The sequence below is a fragment of the Bombina bombina genome, chromosome 7, assembly GCF_027579735.1.
Source record: "Bombina bombina isolate aBomBom1 chromosome 7, aBomBom1.pri, whole genome shotgun sequence".
In the NCBI taxonomy this organism is placed as follows: domain Eukaryota; kingdom Metazoa; phylum Chordata; class Amphibia; order Anura; family Bombinatoridae; genus Bombina; species Bombina bombina.
In genome coordinates this window covers 389,503,669-389,519,843 of record NC_069505.1, presented here as the reverse complement: position 1 = coordinate 389,519,843, position 16,175 = coordinate 389,503,669, and the positions used below count along the sequence as shown (strand labels likewise).

General features: G+C 38.5%; 1 protein-coding gene across 1 annotated transcript in view; it reads right to left on the bottom strand.

Annotated features, from left to right (window-relative positions):
• LOC128636387 (galactosylgalactosylxylosylprotein 3-beta-glucuronosyltransferase 1-like) overlaps positions 1-11,107 on the bottom strand; it is a 126,198-nt gene extending 115,091 nt beyond the window's left edge. Inside the window, exon 1 of the mRNA XM_053689408.1 lies at positions 10,693-11,107. Within this exon, the coding sequence (XP_053545383.1) occupies positions 10,693-11,107 (415 nt within the window). The remainder of the gene's footprint in view (positions 1-10,692) is intronic.
• Positions 11,108-16,175: the final 5,068 nt, after the last annotated feature.

Sequence of the window (16,175 nt, the reverse complement as noted above, 5' to 3'; positions counted from 1 at the left end):
AAATTGTCTTTTAACTTTTGTGAATTTAAACTGGTTGTTTTTTATTTTGACTTGAGTCATTATTAGATGCATTGCTGAGAGATCATAACAAGATGATGACGACTAGGCCAAGGGTATATTGCGCAGCGGCAGCGCACCTCCCAGTCCCTGACCCTGACTGACCGGCGACCCCTGTTGTTTTCTGTTCAATTTGCATTTTGGAAGTCACACACGCACCAGCAGCTCAGCCCTCAGCAAGTGCCTCAAGCCTGCTCTGCACGCAGCACCACGGGCGGCACTCCTCCAATTACCCCATACAATGCTTGCTGCTGGCGTTATTTGCTCCTCCTCCTGAGTCCTCCAGATCAGTTCCAGTGCCAGTCACGTTCCTTCATATACAATCAAGTCAATGCCACGTGCAAGGCAACTATAATGCTGCGCGGGAACAGAGGAGTGCAGCCCTGTGAGCAGAGTCTGCCAAAGCAGAATTATATGCAGTCAGACTGTGAAATGAGCCCAAAAAACACCCCTTCCCTCTTAGCTCCCTTCCTCCCTCTCTGCCCGGTGTCAGACTGATGTGTGTGGCAAAGGGGTGACCCAGTAACGAACTGAGGTATGTGAATCAACTTAGCATCAGCAGGTACTGCCCCCTCCTTCTCTCCCCGTGCAAACATCAAAGAAGCAAGTAATTTACTGTAGGTTCTCCTGGCTGCATTAGTGTTAGAGTGTAAGGCGTGGGACTGTGCTTGTCACAGAGGGTGAAGACTTTTTGTTTTATACAGTTTGTATTAAGCACAAGTACAACTAAACTAGGGATATAACAATTAGTTTATATATACACAATTGTCACCGATCGTATCATTTACTTTGCATCAAACTAATCACTGTGACACATAGCACATATGGAAAAACATCATAAAGTCCTTGGCAAACATAACAATTATTAGCATAGCTTGTGTGTGTCTGTATGTTATATAGAGCTAAAATTAAATTCTTTTGAAAATAACATTGATGCAACTTATTTATATGTCAGCTAAAGACATGCTCATACCTCATTCACAAGTTATTTTTCTACATTTGTAGCTATTTTTATTTATTTCACAAACTTAGCTTACGTACTCAGATGCTTATAATGTGGTTAGCTTTTCTCAATTGATTTACTCACAGATCAAATTGTATTTACAGCTTGGGCAATATATTTTTTGACAGACACCTACTATAAATATATTAAAAAATAACTTTAATTTTCTTACACTTCCTAAAACATATTTAGAGCAGTTGCCAATAGGCTGAAGAGGAGGCAAATATGTTTTAAACCCTACTGTGCTTGTGTGTGTAATACAACAGACTTTGATTTTTTTTTCCTGGGGTTTCAGTGCACCACTGGCACCCTAAAACATGTGTATAGGGGCCCTGAAGCCCCTCAAAATATCTCCAAATACTTTAGAAAAAAAAGCCTTGGAGAATAGAAGGGAAGACAGGTGCAGAATTCTAAAGCTAAATTGTGTGCTGTGTTTTGGTTCAGACTATTATCCTTTGATGAAATAAATGAATACTGATAATGTTGTGTATACATATGTACTGTATTTGAGAAATATATATATATTATATATATATATATTATATATATATTATATATATATTATATATATATATATATATATATATACACACAGTCATATATATATATATATATATATATATATATATTATATATATATATATATATTTATTATATATATATATATATATATATATATATATATATATATATATATATATACTATGTATATCTTATTTGAAGTTTGTGTATAATGGCTACAGAATAGTTAGGTTCATCAATAGTTTCCATTACAAAATATATTTGCATTTGGTGATATTAATATGGCTCATTTGGTTAGTTTTGGAAATCGCTGCAATAAAAAATTGTTTTAGTACATTTTTACATATTTTACTACACAAATGGACATTTTGCATTACATGTAATTTAAATGTTTAATTATATAGGGATGCAGGAAAATCTTAAGCTGATGATTTATACTGAGACTATCTATCTATCTATCTATCTATCTATCTATATATATATATATATATATATATATATATATAAAAACAGACAAGCACTCAGCATATTGGATATTATCTGCAAGCACCCTAGCACTAAGACTAAGGAGTGAGAGTGCACTGTATGGTGAATTGATATATATAATTTGGGGGCCCATTTTGTAACAAACACGTGCTATGGGGTGTTTATGTTTGGCAACCAGACCAAGCCTCTGATATGAGGTGCTTAGCATCCACACCAAGCCCCTGATATGGGTGCTTAGCAACCACACCAAGCCCCTGATATAAGGTGCTTAGCAACCACACCAGGCCCCTGATATGGGGTGCTTAGTAGCCACACTAAGCCCCTGATATGGGGTGCTTAGAAACCATGGTATGATTTAGTGGTAAAAATTATTAGTGCCCCCCCCAGTTTTGACTGTGATATCTTATGTGCCCCCCCCCCCGCTATATATTGTTCCTAGAGTTGCCACTGCTTTGCTGAACTAACGAGTTCAGAGCCTCCACTTCACTTTGAGACAGCTAGCATTCATCCATTCTATGAGGTCTGTTAAGCAACTGTTTATGAGGCTTTCATGTATATAGATATATAGATATCATGTATTTTGTCATTTAACGCTGAAGATGTTAAGGGCAGGAAAGCCCACTGGCAATTGGCTAGAAAATATTGGTGATGTGAGCCTCAATGAATTTTGAATATTATTTTGTCCTAGAGGCCCCACAGCATTCTAACTAGCCTCCAATAATTTAGCCCAGTGTGAATTTTATTTAGAGTTTTATTCATTTATGGACCAATTCTCTAACGCTCTCTGGTCTGGTGAGATTCTATGAGAGCTGCCTCATCAGTATTCTGAAACCCCTCAGGGATTGTTTTTAAAGGGATAGTCTAATCAAAATTAAACTTTCATGATTCAGATAGAGCATGTAATTTTAAGCAACTTTCTAATTTATTTCTATAATCAATTTTTCTTTGTTCTCTTGGTATCTTTATTTGAAAAGGCTGGACTGTAAGCTTAGAAGCCGCCCATCTTTGGTTCAGAACCCAGGGTAGTGTTTGCTGATTGGTCTATCTGAATCATGAACGTTTAATTTTGACTAGACTATCCCTTTAAGGAAATGTGTATCTCATTAAGGAGCATGAAAAGAGACAATTAACAGTATAGTGCTTAGTAAAATAAGCAAATGATTTAAGAGGTGGACCCCAGTAAGAGGACGACACTGACGACTGAATCATGGACTACATTGGATTAAGAGCTGTATTGTGGACTACATCAGATCAAGACACTTTACAGAAGACTTACCAGTAAGTAGAATGTTGTTGTTTTTTCTGTATTTTGTAGTGTTTTTGCTTTTTAAAAACTTTATTTTTTTATTTTGTAAGGGCTCTAGTTTGGATTTTTTTTAAGCAACCTATTTTATAAAGGGTTTATTGCTTTTTTTAAGACTAACGCCTAGATTTAGAGTTTTGCGGCCAAAGGGGTGCGTTAGCTATGCGTGCTTTTTTCTGGCCGCACCTTTTAAATACCGCTGGTATTTAGAGTTCACAGAATGGCTGCGTTAGGCTCCAAAAAAGGAGCGTATAGCATATTTACCGCAACTGCAACTCTCAATACCAGCGGTGCTTACGGACGCGGCCAGCTTCAAAAACGTGATCGTGCACGATTCCCCCATAGGAAACAATGGGACAGTTTGAGCTAAAAAAAAAACTAACACCTGCAAAAAAGCCGCGTTCAGCTCCTAACGCAGCTTCATTGTTTTCTATGGGGAAACACTTCCTACGTCTGCACCTAACACTCTAACATGTACCCCGAGTCTAAACACCCCTAACCTTACACTTATTAACCCCTAATCTGCCGCCCCCGCTATCGCTGACCCCTGCATATTATTTTTAACCCCTAATCTGCCGCTCCGTACACCCCCGCCACCTACATTATCCCTATGTACCCCTAATCTGCTGCCCTAACATCGCCGACCCCTATATTATATTTATTAACCCCTAATCTGCTGCCCCCAACGTCGCCTCTACCTAACTACACTTATTAATCCCTAATCTGCCGACCGGACCTGAGTGCTACTATAATAAATGTATTAACCCCTAATCCGCCTCACTCCCGCCTCAATAACCCTATAATAAATAGTATTAACCCCTAATCTGCCCTCCCTAACATTGCCGACACCTAACTTCAAGTATTAACCCCTAATCTGCCGACAGGAGCTCACCGCTACTCTAATAAATTTATTAACCCCTAAAGCTGTCTAACTTTAACCCTAACACCCCCCTAAATTAAATATAATTTAAATCTAACTAAATAAATTAACTCTTATTAAATAAATTATTCCTATTTAAAGCTAAATACTTACCTGTAAAATAAACCCTAATATAGCTACAATATAAATTATAATTATATTGTAGCTATTTTAGGATTAATATTTATTTTACAGGCAACTTTGTAATTATTTTAACCAGGTACAATAGCTATTAAATAGTTATTAACTATTTAATAGTTACCTAGTTAAAATAATTACAAAATTTACCTGTAAAATAAATCCTAACCTAAGTTACAATTAAACCTAACACTACACTATCAATAAATTAATTAAATAAACTACCTACAATTATCTACAATTAAACCTAACACTACACTATCAATAAATACATTAAATACAATTCCTACAAATAAATACAATTAAATAAACTAACTAAAGTACAAAAAATAAAAAAGAACTAAGTTACAAAAAATAAAAAAATATTTACAAACATTAGAAAAAAATTACAACAATTTTAAACTAATTACACCTACTCTAACCCCCAAAATAAAAAAATGCCCTACCCTATTCTAAATTACAAAAGTTCAAAGCTCTTTTACCTTACCAGCCCTTAAAAGGACCTTTTGTGGGGCATGCCCCAAAGAATTCAGATCTTTTGCCTGTAAAAAAAAACATACAATACCCCCCACCCAACATTACAACCCACCACCCACATACCCCTAATCTAACCCAAACCCCCCTTAAATAAACCTAACACTAAGCCCCTGAAGATCTTCCTACCTTGTCTTCACCATGCCAGGTATCACCGATAGTTCCAGGCTCCGAAATCTTCATCCAAGCCCAAGCGGGGGCTAGACATCCATCATCCGGCGGCTGAAGAGGTCCAGAAGAGGCTCCAAAATCTTCATCCTATCCGGGAAGAAGAGGCGATCTGGACTGGCAACCATCTTGATCCAAGCGGCATCTTCTATCTTCATCCGATGACGACCGGCTCCATCTTGAAGACCTCCACCGCGGACCCATCTTCTTCTTCCGACGACTTCCCGATGAATGACGGTTACTTTAAGGGACGTCATCCAAGATGGCGTCCCTCGAATTCCGATTGGCTGATAGGATTCTATCAGCCAATCGGAATTAAGGTAGGAAAATTCTGATTGGCTGATGGAATCAGCCAATCAGAATCAAGTTCAATCCGATTGGCTGATCCAATCAGCCAATCAGATTGAGCTCGCATTCTATTGGCTGTTCCGATCAGCCAATAGAATGCGAGCTCAATCTGATTGGCTGATTGGATCAGCCAATCGGATTGAACTTGATTCTGATTGGCTGAATCCTATCAGCCAATCGGAATTCTAAGGACGCCATCTTGGATGACGTCATTTAAAGGAACCGTCATTCGGCGAGTAGGCGTCGGTTGAAGAGGTTGGATCCGCGTCGGTTGGAAAGAAGATGGCTCCGCTCTGCTCCGCTCCAGAAGAAAGAAGATTGAAGATGCGGCTTGATAGAAGACTTCATCCCGATGATGGACTTCCGACTTCAGCCCGATGATGGATTTCTTCAGCCGCCGCTTGGATCCAGACTTCAGCCTGAGGATGGACGTCACTCTTCAGCCCCCCGCTTGGGCTTGGATCAACACTTCCGAGGCTTGGATCAAGACTTCCGAGGACGGATCGGTGAACCTGGTATGGTGAAGATAAGGTAGGAAGATCTTCAGGGGCTTAGTGTTAGGTTTATTTAAGGGGGGTTTGGGTTAGATTAGGGGTATGTGGGTGGTGGGTTGTAATGTTGGGGGGGGGGTATTGTATGTGTTTTTTTTACAGGCAAAAGAGCTGAATTATTTGGGGCATGCCCCGCAAAGGGCCCTGTTCAGGGCTGGTAAGGTAACTTTGAACTTTGAGCTTTGAACTTTTTTAATTTAGAATAGGGTAGGGCATTTTTGTATTTTGGGGGGCTTTGTTATTTTATTAGGGGGCTTAGAGTAGGTGTAATTAGTTTAAAATTGTTGTAATCTTTTTCTAATGTTTGTAAATATTTTTTTATTTTTTGTAACTTAGTTCTTTTTTATTTTTTGTACTTTAGTTAGTTTATTTCATTGTATTTATTTGTAGATATTGTATTTAATTAATTTATTGATAATGTAGTGTTAGGTTTAATTGTAGATAATTGTAGGTATTTTATTTAATTCATTTATTGATAGTGTAGTGTTAGGTTTAATTGTAGATAATTGTAGGTATTTTATTTAGTTAATTTATTGATAGTGTAGTGTTAGATTTAATTGTAACTTAGGTTAGGATTTATTTTACAGGTGATTTTGTAATTATTTTAACTATTTTAGCTATTAAATAGTTCTTAACTATTTAATAGCTATTGTACCTGGTTAAAATAAATACAAAGTTACCTGTAAAATAAATATAAATCCTAAAATAGCTACAATATAATTATAATTTATATTGTAGCTATATTAGGGTTTATTTTACAGGTAAGTATTTAGCTTTAAATAGGAATAATTTATTTAATAAGAGTTAATTTATTTAGTTAGATTTAAATTATATTTAATTTAGGGGGGTGTTAGTGTTAGGGTTAGACTTAGCTTTAGGGGTTAATCCATTTATTACAGTAGCGGCGAGATTCGGTCGGCAGATTAGTGGTTAATAATTGAAGTTAGGTGTCGGCGATGTTAGGGAGGGCAGATTAGGGGTTAATACTATTATAGGGTTATTGAGGTGGGAGTGAGGCGGATTAGGGGTTAATAACTTTATTATAGTAGCGGTGCGGTCCACTCGGCAGATTAGGGGTTAAAAAAATTTAATAGAGTGGCGGCGATGTGGGGGACCTCGGTTTAGGGGTACATAGGTAGTTTATGGGTGTTAGTGTACTTTAGAGCACAGTAGTGAAGAGCTTTATGAACCGGCGTTAGCCCAGAAAGCTCTTAACTACTGACTTTTTTCTGCGGCTGGAGTTTTGTCGTTAGATTTCTAACGCTCACTTCAGCCACGACTCTAAATACCGGCGTTAGAAAGATCCCATTGAAAAGATAGGATACGCAATTGACGTAAGGGGATCTGCGGTATGGAAAAGTCGCGGCTGGAAAGTGAGCGTTAGACCCTTTAAAGACTGACTCTAAATACCGGCGGTAGCCCAAAACCAGCGTTAGGAGCCTCTAACGCTGGTTTTGACGGCTACCGCCCAACTCTAAATTTAGCCAAGGATTTTTTATGGGTTTTTTTTAGGAGGCTATAGATTTTAGTTTATAAGTTTTGGGGGATTTTATTTATTCACAGGGGTCTTTAGCTTATTAGGGCAGGGTTTTATTTAGGGGGAACAGAATATTAAATTACATATACTATCTGTAGTAAATGCAACCATGGAATATAAAACCAACACACAATATCAACAATATTAAATAAAAATATTAAGTAACAATTGCAATTCCCTTTATTGAGGGCAACTGCCACCTTCAGTCTCTCCCTTGACTGCAGATAGAAGATGCTTGAACAAACAGGGGCGCTGGTCTTCAGGGGTCCAAATATGAGGACTCAGCCTTTTAATACATGCTGTAAAAGGAGATCCACAATAGTGCAATACTAGGGTGACCATATTGCCGCATTGAAAAGGGACTCATATCAAAAATATATGTCATGGTTCTTATAATGGAACATTATTCAAAACATTTATTTAAACAGCCCTGACATATGTATTTTTCATATGTGTCCCTTTTTAAAGCAGTAATATGGTCACCGTAGCAATACGTCGTTGCCAGTATAGAGACAAAATGGAAAATATTAACAGAATTATTTCTAAAATAAACAGTTTTATTCCAGTTGAGTAGACAAAGTACCAAAGGGGCCAATTTATTAAAGTGCGAGCGGATGTCCGCCACACATCTATAAATGTCAACAGCATACGCTGTCGGCATTTATCATTGCACAAGCATTTAACTAGAAATGCTTGTGCAATTATTATTATTATTATCAGGTATTTGTAGAGCGCCAACAGGTTCTGCAGTGCTATGAACATAGGTGGTATATAAAAAACGATTACAATGCAACCCCCTGCACATTCACGGTCAATCGGCCACTAGCAGGGGGTGCCAATCAACCCGATCGTATGCGATTGGGCGAATTAATGTCCGCCGTCTCAGAGGTAGCGGACGAGATAAGAAGCAGCGGTCTTAAGACTGTTGCTTATTAACTCCTGTTTCCGGTGAGCCTCAAGGCTCGCGTGGAAACAGCTGCATACAGCTCCATACGGAGCTTGTTAAATTGTGCCCAAAGTTGAGTTGTGAAGAAGTAAAAACTCCATAAACCTTTATTTGCTCAACGCGTTTTCAACGATATTCATTTCTTTCTCAAGAGCAATCAAATAATTTATTTTTAGTCATTTTTATTGGTAATTTAGTGGGTCTTAGGTTAGGGGGTGTTAGCAGTTAGGGGGTTAATACTGTAGGCAGGTTATTTGAATTTGGGGTTGTGGCAGTTTAGGAGTTAATACTGTAGGCATTTTTTTTTTTTTTTTTCAAATTTTTTATTGAGGTTATAAGAGTAGTACAACCAATACATAACTAATAGTATACATAACATATGATACAACAAATAGATACATTCAAAACATCACGATAATGTTACGGTGGGTCTATGTGGGGAATCATTTGAAACCTCCTTTTTTATTTTATGGTTAATGCTATAGTGGGGTCCTCTATTGATAAGGAAGGTTACTCTTGAACCTTACGTATAGCTTATGTACATTTAGGGAGGAGCTTGGCAATTGAAGTGGTCACTTTTGGACCAAGTGTGGGGATAGAAAAGGTGGGGAAAAGCAACAGGCAAAAGCTGTTTGTAGAAAAGAAGAAGGAAAGGAAAGAAAAAGAGCGAGTGGGGGGGGGGGTGAAATTGGGCCCCTGTTACAAGTGTGTTCTATCTAGGAGTGGAAAGATAAGAGAAAAGTAGTAAGTTGGTGGGGCACAGTTAAGTGAGATATTAAAGAAAAGGGTATGAAGAGCTAGAGGTGTAAGATTTTTAATAGTTAGCTAATTAAAATGTGTCCTCATAGTATTGGCTCTGCGGGCTAAAATTGTGTAGTACTTAGAACTAGTGCTGGGGTATATTGTAGTAAGCTAGGACATATTTATCTGTATTAAGACTGGTATAATAACTACTCCTGGTAATATAACCAGTATCATGTGAGGTGATATACCTATGGCTCGTAGGTTTACTGGAGTCAGTTGCTGATCTCATTCATTTATAGTGATAATTAAACTATACCTGCAGCTGGAGCTGGAGTATATAACATACAAATACCCTATGATGGTGGGTTAATGCTATGTACACTGGTGTCTTTCAAAACTAAATCTGTAACCTACGGCAAGGAGGTGAGGGTATACTGATCTATAAACTAATGCTAACTAACTATGAGATTATCTCTAAACTGGGGACAGTGAGCACAGAAACAGGGAATATGACACCAACTAAACAGCGTGCCAGGGTGTCTTTGTTGTAGTACGATTGCTGAAAGGGGTTAAAACGTATACCAACATGCACAGCATCTCGTGAAAAGATATGTTCTATGCACCTCTGATTGAAAAATGTTCTGACCTCTTATGACAGGCTTGTCAGAAAGTTAGCCTCATAGAGAGGAGATAAGACTGCCCTGAATAAACCAGTGGGTTGATCTATATCTAAAGCAGAAAGTGTGAGGGCAGGGCAAATTTCTAGAGGAGCATATGTAAACAGAGAGCAACAGATAAGGTTTCTAACTTGCAATTGTCATGCTGTTGATCTCTCTTGTAAGTAATGGGTGCAGTATCTGAAAAGGGAGTGGGCGACTGGGAACACACGTATAAAAACTAGCACAGTATGGGGGTATTATCTCTAACTACAAACATGATAAAATAAAAATATGGTAGAGCTCCCTATTCTTTCATTACACTTACACTGGCTTAATATATCTATCAGAAAATATACTCTATCAGTTATAGCTCCAATGGGCCACATTAAATTATCAAATATGCTTTACCACAATAAACACCATTTCATTACAACAGATGCTTACATTACAGGAGTAGATAGATGTGTTGTGACGCAATGTGTAAAGGTATATACTGTAGGCAAACTACTTTACATAAAATATATATTCATGAGGCTGCAGGATAGCAATAACAAGTGTGTCCATTTGAGTGTGAGCTTAGGCGAGGTACAATACAAGAGTGTATGTCTTTGTTTTCTAGGTAAGAGTTCTGTGCCATTGTGAGCTGCTAATATATGCCCATCGCATTGTCCTATAGTAAGCCAGGAGAGATAGCAAGTGTACCGCTGGTCTGGTACTATCCGATCCCCAATCTGTCTGCTGCTGGTGTGTTTAACAGAGGGGCCGGCATATTCTCACCTAGGCTTGAGGTTTGAGGGGTGTAAGAGTGTGTCCGTTTCAAAAAGGAAAGTCTGACTCTCCCCAGCTCTGCTTCGGCTGATCGCCTCGGGGTGAGAATCCAGTGAGTAGTTATGCTCAGGATATAACTGTCTTGGCTGCTCCCCGGGAGCGCTGTAAGCTGGGGGATTATCTTGTCAGCCTGGGGGAGGGGAGCATATAGAGCGCCGTTGCTCTCGCCCGCTTCCAAGCTGTGGGGGCTAAGATGTTGCGGGACACTTTCGGCCTCTGGTGGGCAAGCATCTGTGTCCTGGGTTTCTCCCGTGATGTCAGGCAGGTCATCCCTGATGTGAGTAAGGCACTGAATGAGTGAGTGAAACTGGGCATCCATACGCCTCTCCAGAGCTGCAAGTGCTCTTACCATTTGGTGCGCCATTTTCTGAGCTGGTTACCAGATCTAGCGTACTCCTCAAAGGTGGAAGTCAGGTGGGAGTCTGGGGTCTAGTATGTCAAGTCCAGATCTATATGGGAGAGACAGTCTCTAGGACATTATCTGCAGCATGGGACTCCCACGTGTCAGGGAAAATGGATGCTCCCAGACGTCCTGTGTATCAGTCTGCCTGTGAAATAGCTGTCGGTTCATGTGGCTGCTACCCAGTGTCTCAATGATTCCTGGTCTTCTCTTTAAGCTCAGGGGTAACTGAAGTGTAGATTAAAGCTGGGCTGAACGGTCTAGAGGGTTAAATTATAAGCTGTTACAGCAGAGCTGTATTATAGTGCGACCATTCAGATCCCAGGTTAGCTCCACCCCCCATCACTGTAGGCATTTTTTAATTGGGGTTTGTGGTGAATTAGGGTTTAATATTCTGGGGGTTTTGCTACAGTTAGGAACAAGCTCAAAAGAAAGAGAAACTCCTAAAAAATAATAGGAATTCAAAGTATGACAAATGCAGCACTGCTACTAAATAATTACAAAATACTCAACTGATAAAATTCATCAATACAAATTTATTATAAAAGTAAAACCTATTATCCTGGCAATGAACCCCTTTACATCACATACTTAGACATGATTCAGATAGGTCATGCAATTTTAAACAACTTTCCAATTTACTGCTATTATTTAATTTGCTTCCTTCTTGTGTTATCCTTTGTCGAAGGGTTTATTTAGGTAAGTTCAAGAGCAGCAAAGCACCTGGGTTCTAGCTGCTGATTGGTTGCTGCATATATATGTCTACTGTCATTGGCTCACCCATGTGTTCAGTTAGCAACCATTAGTGCATTGCTGCTCCTTCAACAAATGATACCAAAAGAATGAAGCACATTTGATAATAGAAGTAAACTGGAAAGTTATTTAAAATTCTATGCTCTATCTGAATCGTGAGAGAACAAATAGGGTTTCATGTCCCTTTAAAGCACTTAGTACATTAAGCACGCGCTGGCTCCAACCTTAGTTAGCCGTTAATACATGGATGGACTTAAAGTGAAATTAAACCCCCAAAAATTATTTCATGATTCAGATATAGGCCTCTAGTTATCAACGTGTCTACCTCAAATACGCTGAAATTCCACAGCGTATTTGAGGCGAGGCTGATTCGCCTTAGTTATCAAGCCCTAGATACCGGCAAAAGTAGAATTTAATGACGTAAGTTTCGATCCGCCGGACTCAGTCCGACACAGATCGATTCTTACGTCACTACAGATGTTCCGCACACAAGTGCGGCACTATCTGACTACTTTTGCTAGTTATCAAAAAACTAGCAGGTACGCTCGACACTTTTCCGGCCCAGTGTACCTGGTTTTCAAACCGCCGCCCTGGAGGTGGCGGATCCCATAGGAATCAATGGGAGTCTGACCATAGCGAAAGTTCATGTTCGCTGCTGCCAGATATCCCATTCATTCCTATGGGAACTGTCTACACCTAACACCCTAACATGTACCCCGAGTCTAAACACCCCTAATCTGTCCCCCCTACACCGCCGCAACTAAATAAAGTGTTTACCCCCTAAACCGCCATTCCCGGACCCCGCCGCCACTATAATAAACTTATTAACCCCTAAACCGCCGCTCACGGACCCCGCCGCCACTATAATAAACTTATTAACCCCTAAACCACTGCTCCCGGACCCCGCCGCTACTATAATAAACTTATTAACCCCTAAACCGCCTCTCCCGGACCCCGCCGCCACCTACATTATACCTAGTAACCCCTATCCTGCCCCCCCTATACCGCCGCCACCTATAATTAAGTTATTAACTCCTATCCTGCCGATCCCGGACCCCGCCGAACTAAATAAATAGTTTAACCCCTAAACCGCCGCTCCCGATATTAAATTTATTAACCCCTAATCTGCCCCCCCTACACCGTCGCCACTTATAATAAATTTATTAACCCCAATCATGCCCCCCCTACACCGCCGCCACTGTAATAAAATTATTAACCCCTAAACCTAAGTCTAAAACTAACTCTTATTAACTAAATTAATCCTATTTAAAACTAAATACTTACCTTTAAAATAAACCCTAATATAGCTACAATATAAATAATAATTATATTGTAGCTATCTTAGGATTTATTTTTATTTTACAGGCAACTTTGAATTTATTTTAACTAGGTACAATAGCTATTAAATAGTTATTAACTATTTAATAGCTACCTAGTTAAAATAAAGAGAAATTTACCTGTAAAATAAAAACTAACCTAAGTTTCAATTACACCTAACACTACACTATACTTTAATAAATTATTCCTATTTAAAACTAACTACTTACCTGTAAAATAAACCCTAAGATAGCTACAATGTAATTAATAATTACATTGTAGCTATTGTAGGATTTATATTTATTTTACAGGTAACTTTGTATTTATTTTAGCTAGTTAGAATAGTTATTAAATAGTTATTAACTATTTAATAACTACCTAGCTAAAAGAAATACAAAATTACCTGTAAAATAAATCCTAACCTAAGTTACAATTAAACCTAACACTACACTATCATTAAATTAATTAAATAAATTACCTATAAATAACTACAATTAAATTAAATTAAATTAACTAAAGTACAAAAAAAAAAGCTAAGTTACAAAAAATAAAAAAAATAAGTTACAAACATTTAAAAAATATTACAACAATTTTAAGCTACTTACACCTAATCTAAGCCCCCTAATAAAATAACAAAGCCCCCCAAAATAACAAAATGCCCTACCCTATTCTAAATTAAAAAGTTACCAGCTCTTTTACCTTACCAGCCCTTAAAAGGGCCTTTTGCGGGGCATGCCCCAAAGAATTCAGCTCTTTTGCCTGTAAAATAAAAATACAACCCCCCCCCCAACATTAAAACCCACCACCCACATACCCCTAATCTAACCCAAACCCCCCTTAAATAAACCTAACACTACCCCCCTGAAGATCATCCTACCTTGAGTCGTCTTCAGCCAGCCTACCACCGATGGAACCGAAGAGGAGATCCAGAGCGGCAGAAGTCATCATCCAAGGGGCGCTGAAGAAGTCTTCCATCCGATGAAGTCATCATCCAGGCGGCGCTAAAGAGATCTTCCAACCGGGCAATGTCATCTTCCAAGCGGCATCTTCAATCTTCTTTCTTCCGGATCCATCTTCATCCCGCTGACGCGGAACATCCCTCTTCCCCGACGGCCGACGACTGAATGAAGGTTCCTTTAAGGGACGTCATCCAAGATGGCGTCCCTTCAATTCCGATTGGCTGATAGGATTCTATCAGCCAATCGGAATTAAGGTAGGAAAAATCTGATTGGCTGATTGAATCAGCCAATCAGATCGAAGTTCAATCCGATTGGCTGATCCATTCAGCCAATCAGATTGAGCTTGCATTCTATTGGCTGTTCCGATCAGAAAGAAGATTGAAGATGCTGCTTGGAAGATGACATCGCCCGGTTGGAAGATTTCTTCAGCGCCGCCTGGAGGATGACTTCATCGGATGGAAGACTTCTTCAGCGCCCCTTGGATGATGACGTCTGCCGCTCCGGATCTCCTCTTCGGTTCCATCGGTGGTAGGCTGGCTGAAGACAACTCAAGGTAGGATGATCTTCAGGGGGGTAGTGTTAGGTTTATTTAAGGGGGGTTTGGGTTAGATTAGGGGTATGTGGGTGGTGGGTTTTAATGTTGGGGGGGGGTTGTATTTTTATTTTACAGGCAAAAGAGCTGAATTCTTTGGGGCATGCCCCGCAAAAGGCCCTTTTAAGGGCTGGTAAGGTAAAAGAGCTGGTAACTTTTTAATTTAGAATAGGGTAGGGTATTTTGTTATTTTGGGGGGCTTTGTTATTTTATTAGGGGGCTTAGATTAGGTGTAAGTAGCTTAAAATTGTTGTAATATTTTTTAAATGTTTGTAATTTTTTTTTTTTTTTTTTTGTAACAGCTTTTTTTATTTTTTGTACTTTAGTTAGTTTATTTAATTTAATTGTAGTTATTTGTAGGTAATTTATTTAATTAATTTAATGATAGTGTAGTGTTAGGTTTAATTGTAACTTAGGTTAGGATTTATTTTACTGGTAATTTTGTATTTCTTTTAGCTAGGTAGTTATTAAATAGGTAATAACTATTTAATAACTATTCTAACTAGCTAAAATAAATACAAAGTTACCTGTAAAATAAATATAAATCCTACAATAGCTACAATGTAATTATTAATTACATTGTAGCTATCTTAGGGTTTATTTTACAGGTAAGTATTTAGTTTTAAATAGGAATAATTTATTAAAGTATAGTGTAGTGTTAGGTGTAATTGTAACTTAGGTTAGTTTTTATTTTACAGGTAAATTTCTCTTTATTTTAACTAGGTAGCTATTAAATAGTTAATAACTATTTAATAGCTATTGTACCTAGTTAAAATAAATTGAAATTTGCCTGTAAAATAAAAATAAATCCTAAGATAGCTACAATATAATTATTATTTATATTGTAGCTATATTAGGGTTTATTTTAAAGGTAAGTATTTAGTTTTAAATAGGATTAATTTAGTTAATAAGAGAAATATTATTTAGATTTATTTAATTAATATTTAAGTTAGGGGGTGTTAGGGTTAGTGTTAGACTTAGGTTTAGGGGTTAACAATTTTATTACAGTGGCGGCGGTGTAGGGGGGAGCAGGATAGGGGTTAATAAATTTATTATAGGTGGCGACGGTGTAGGGGGGAGCAGGATAGGGGTTAATAAATTTATTATAGGTTGCGGCGGGGTCCGGGAGCGGCTGTTTAGGGGTTAAACTATTTATTTAGTTGCGGCGAGGTCCGGGATCCGCAGGATAGGGGTTAATAACTTTATTATAGGTGGCGACGGTATAGGGGGGGCAGGATAGGGGTTAATAGGTATAATATAGGTGGCGGCAGTGTCCGGGAGCGGCGGTTTAGGGGTTAATACATTTATAAGAGTTGCGGCGGGGTCTAGGAGCGTTAGGGGTTACTAACTTTATTTAGTTGCGGGGGGCTCCGGGGGCGCCGGTATAGGGGGTAGAACAGTGTAGTTAGTG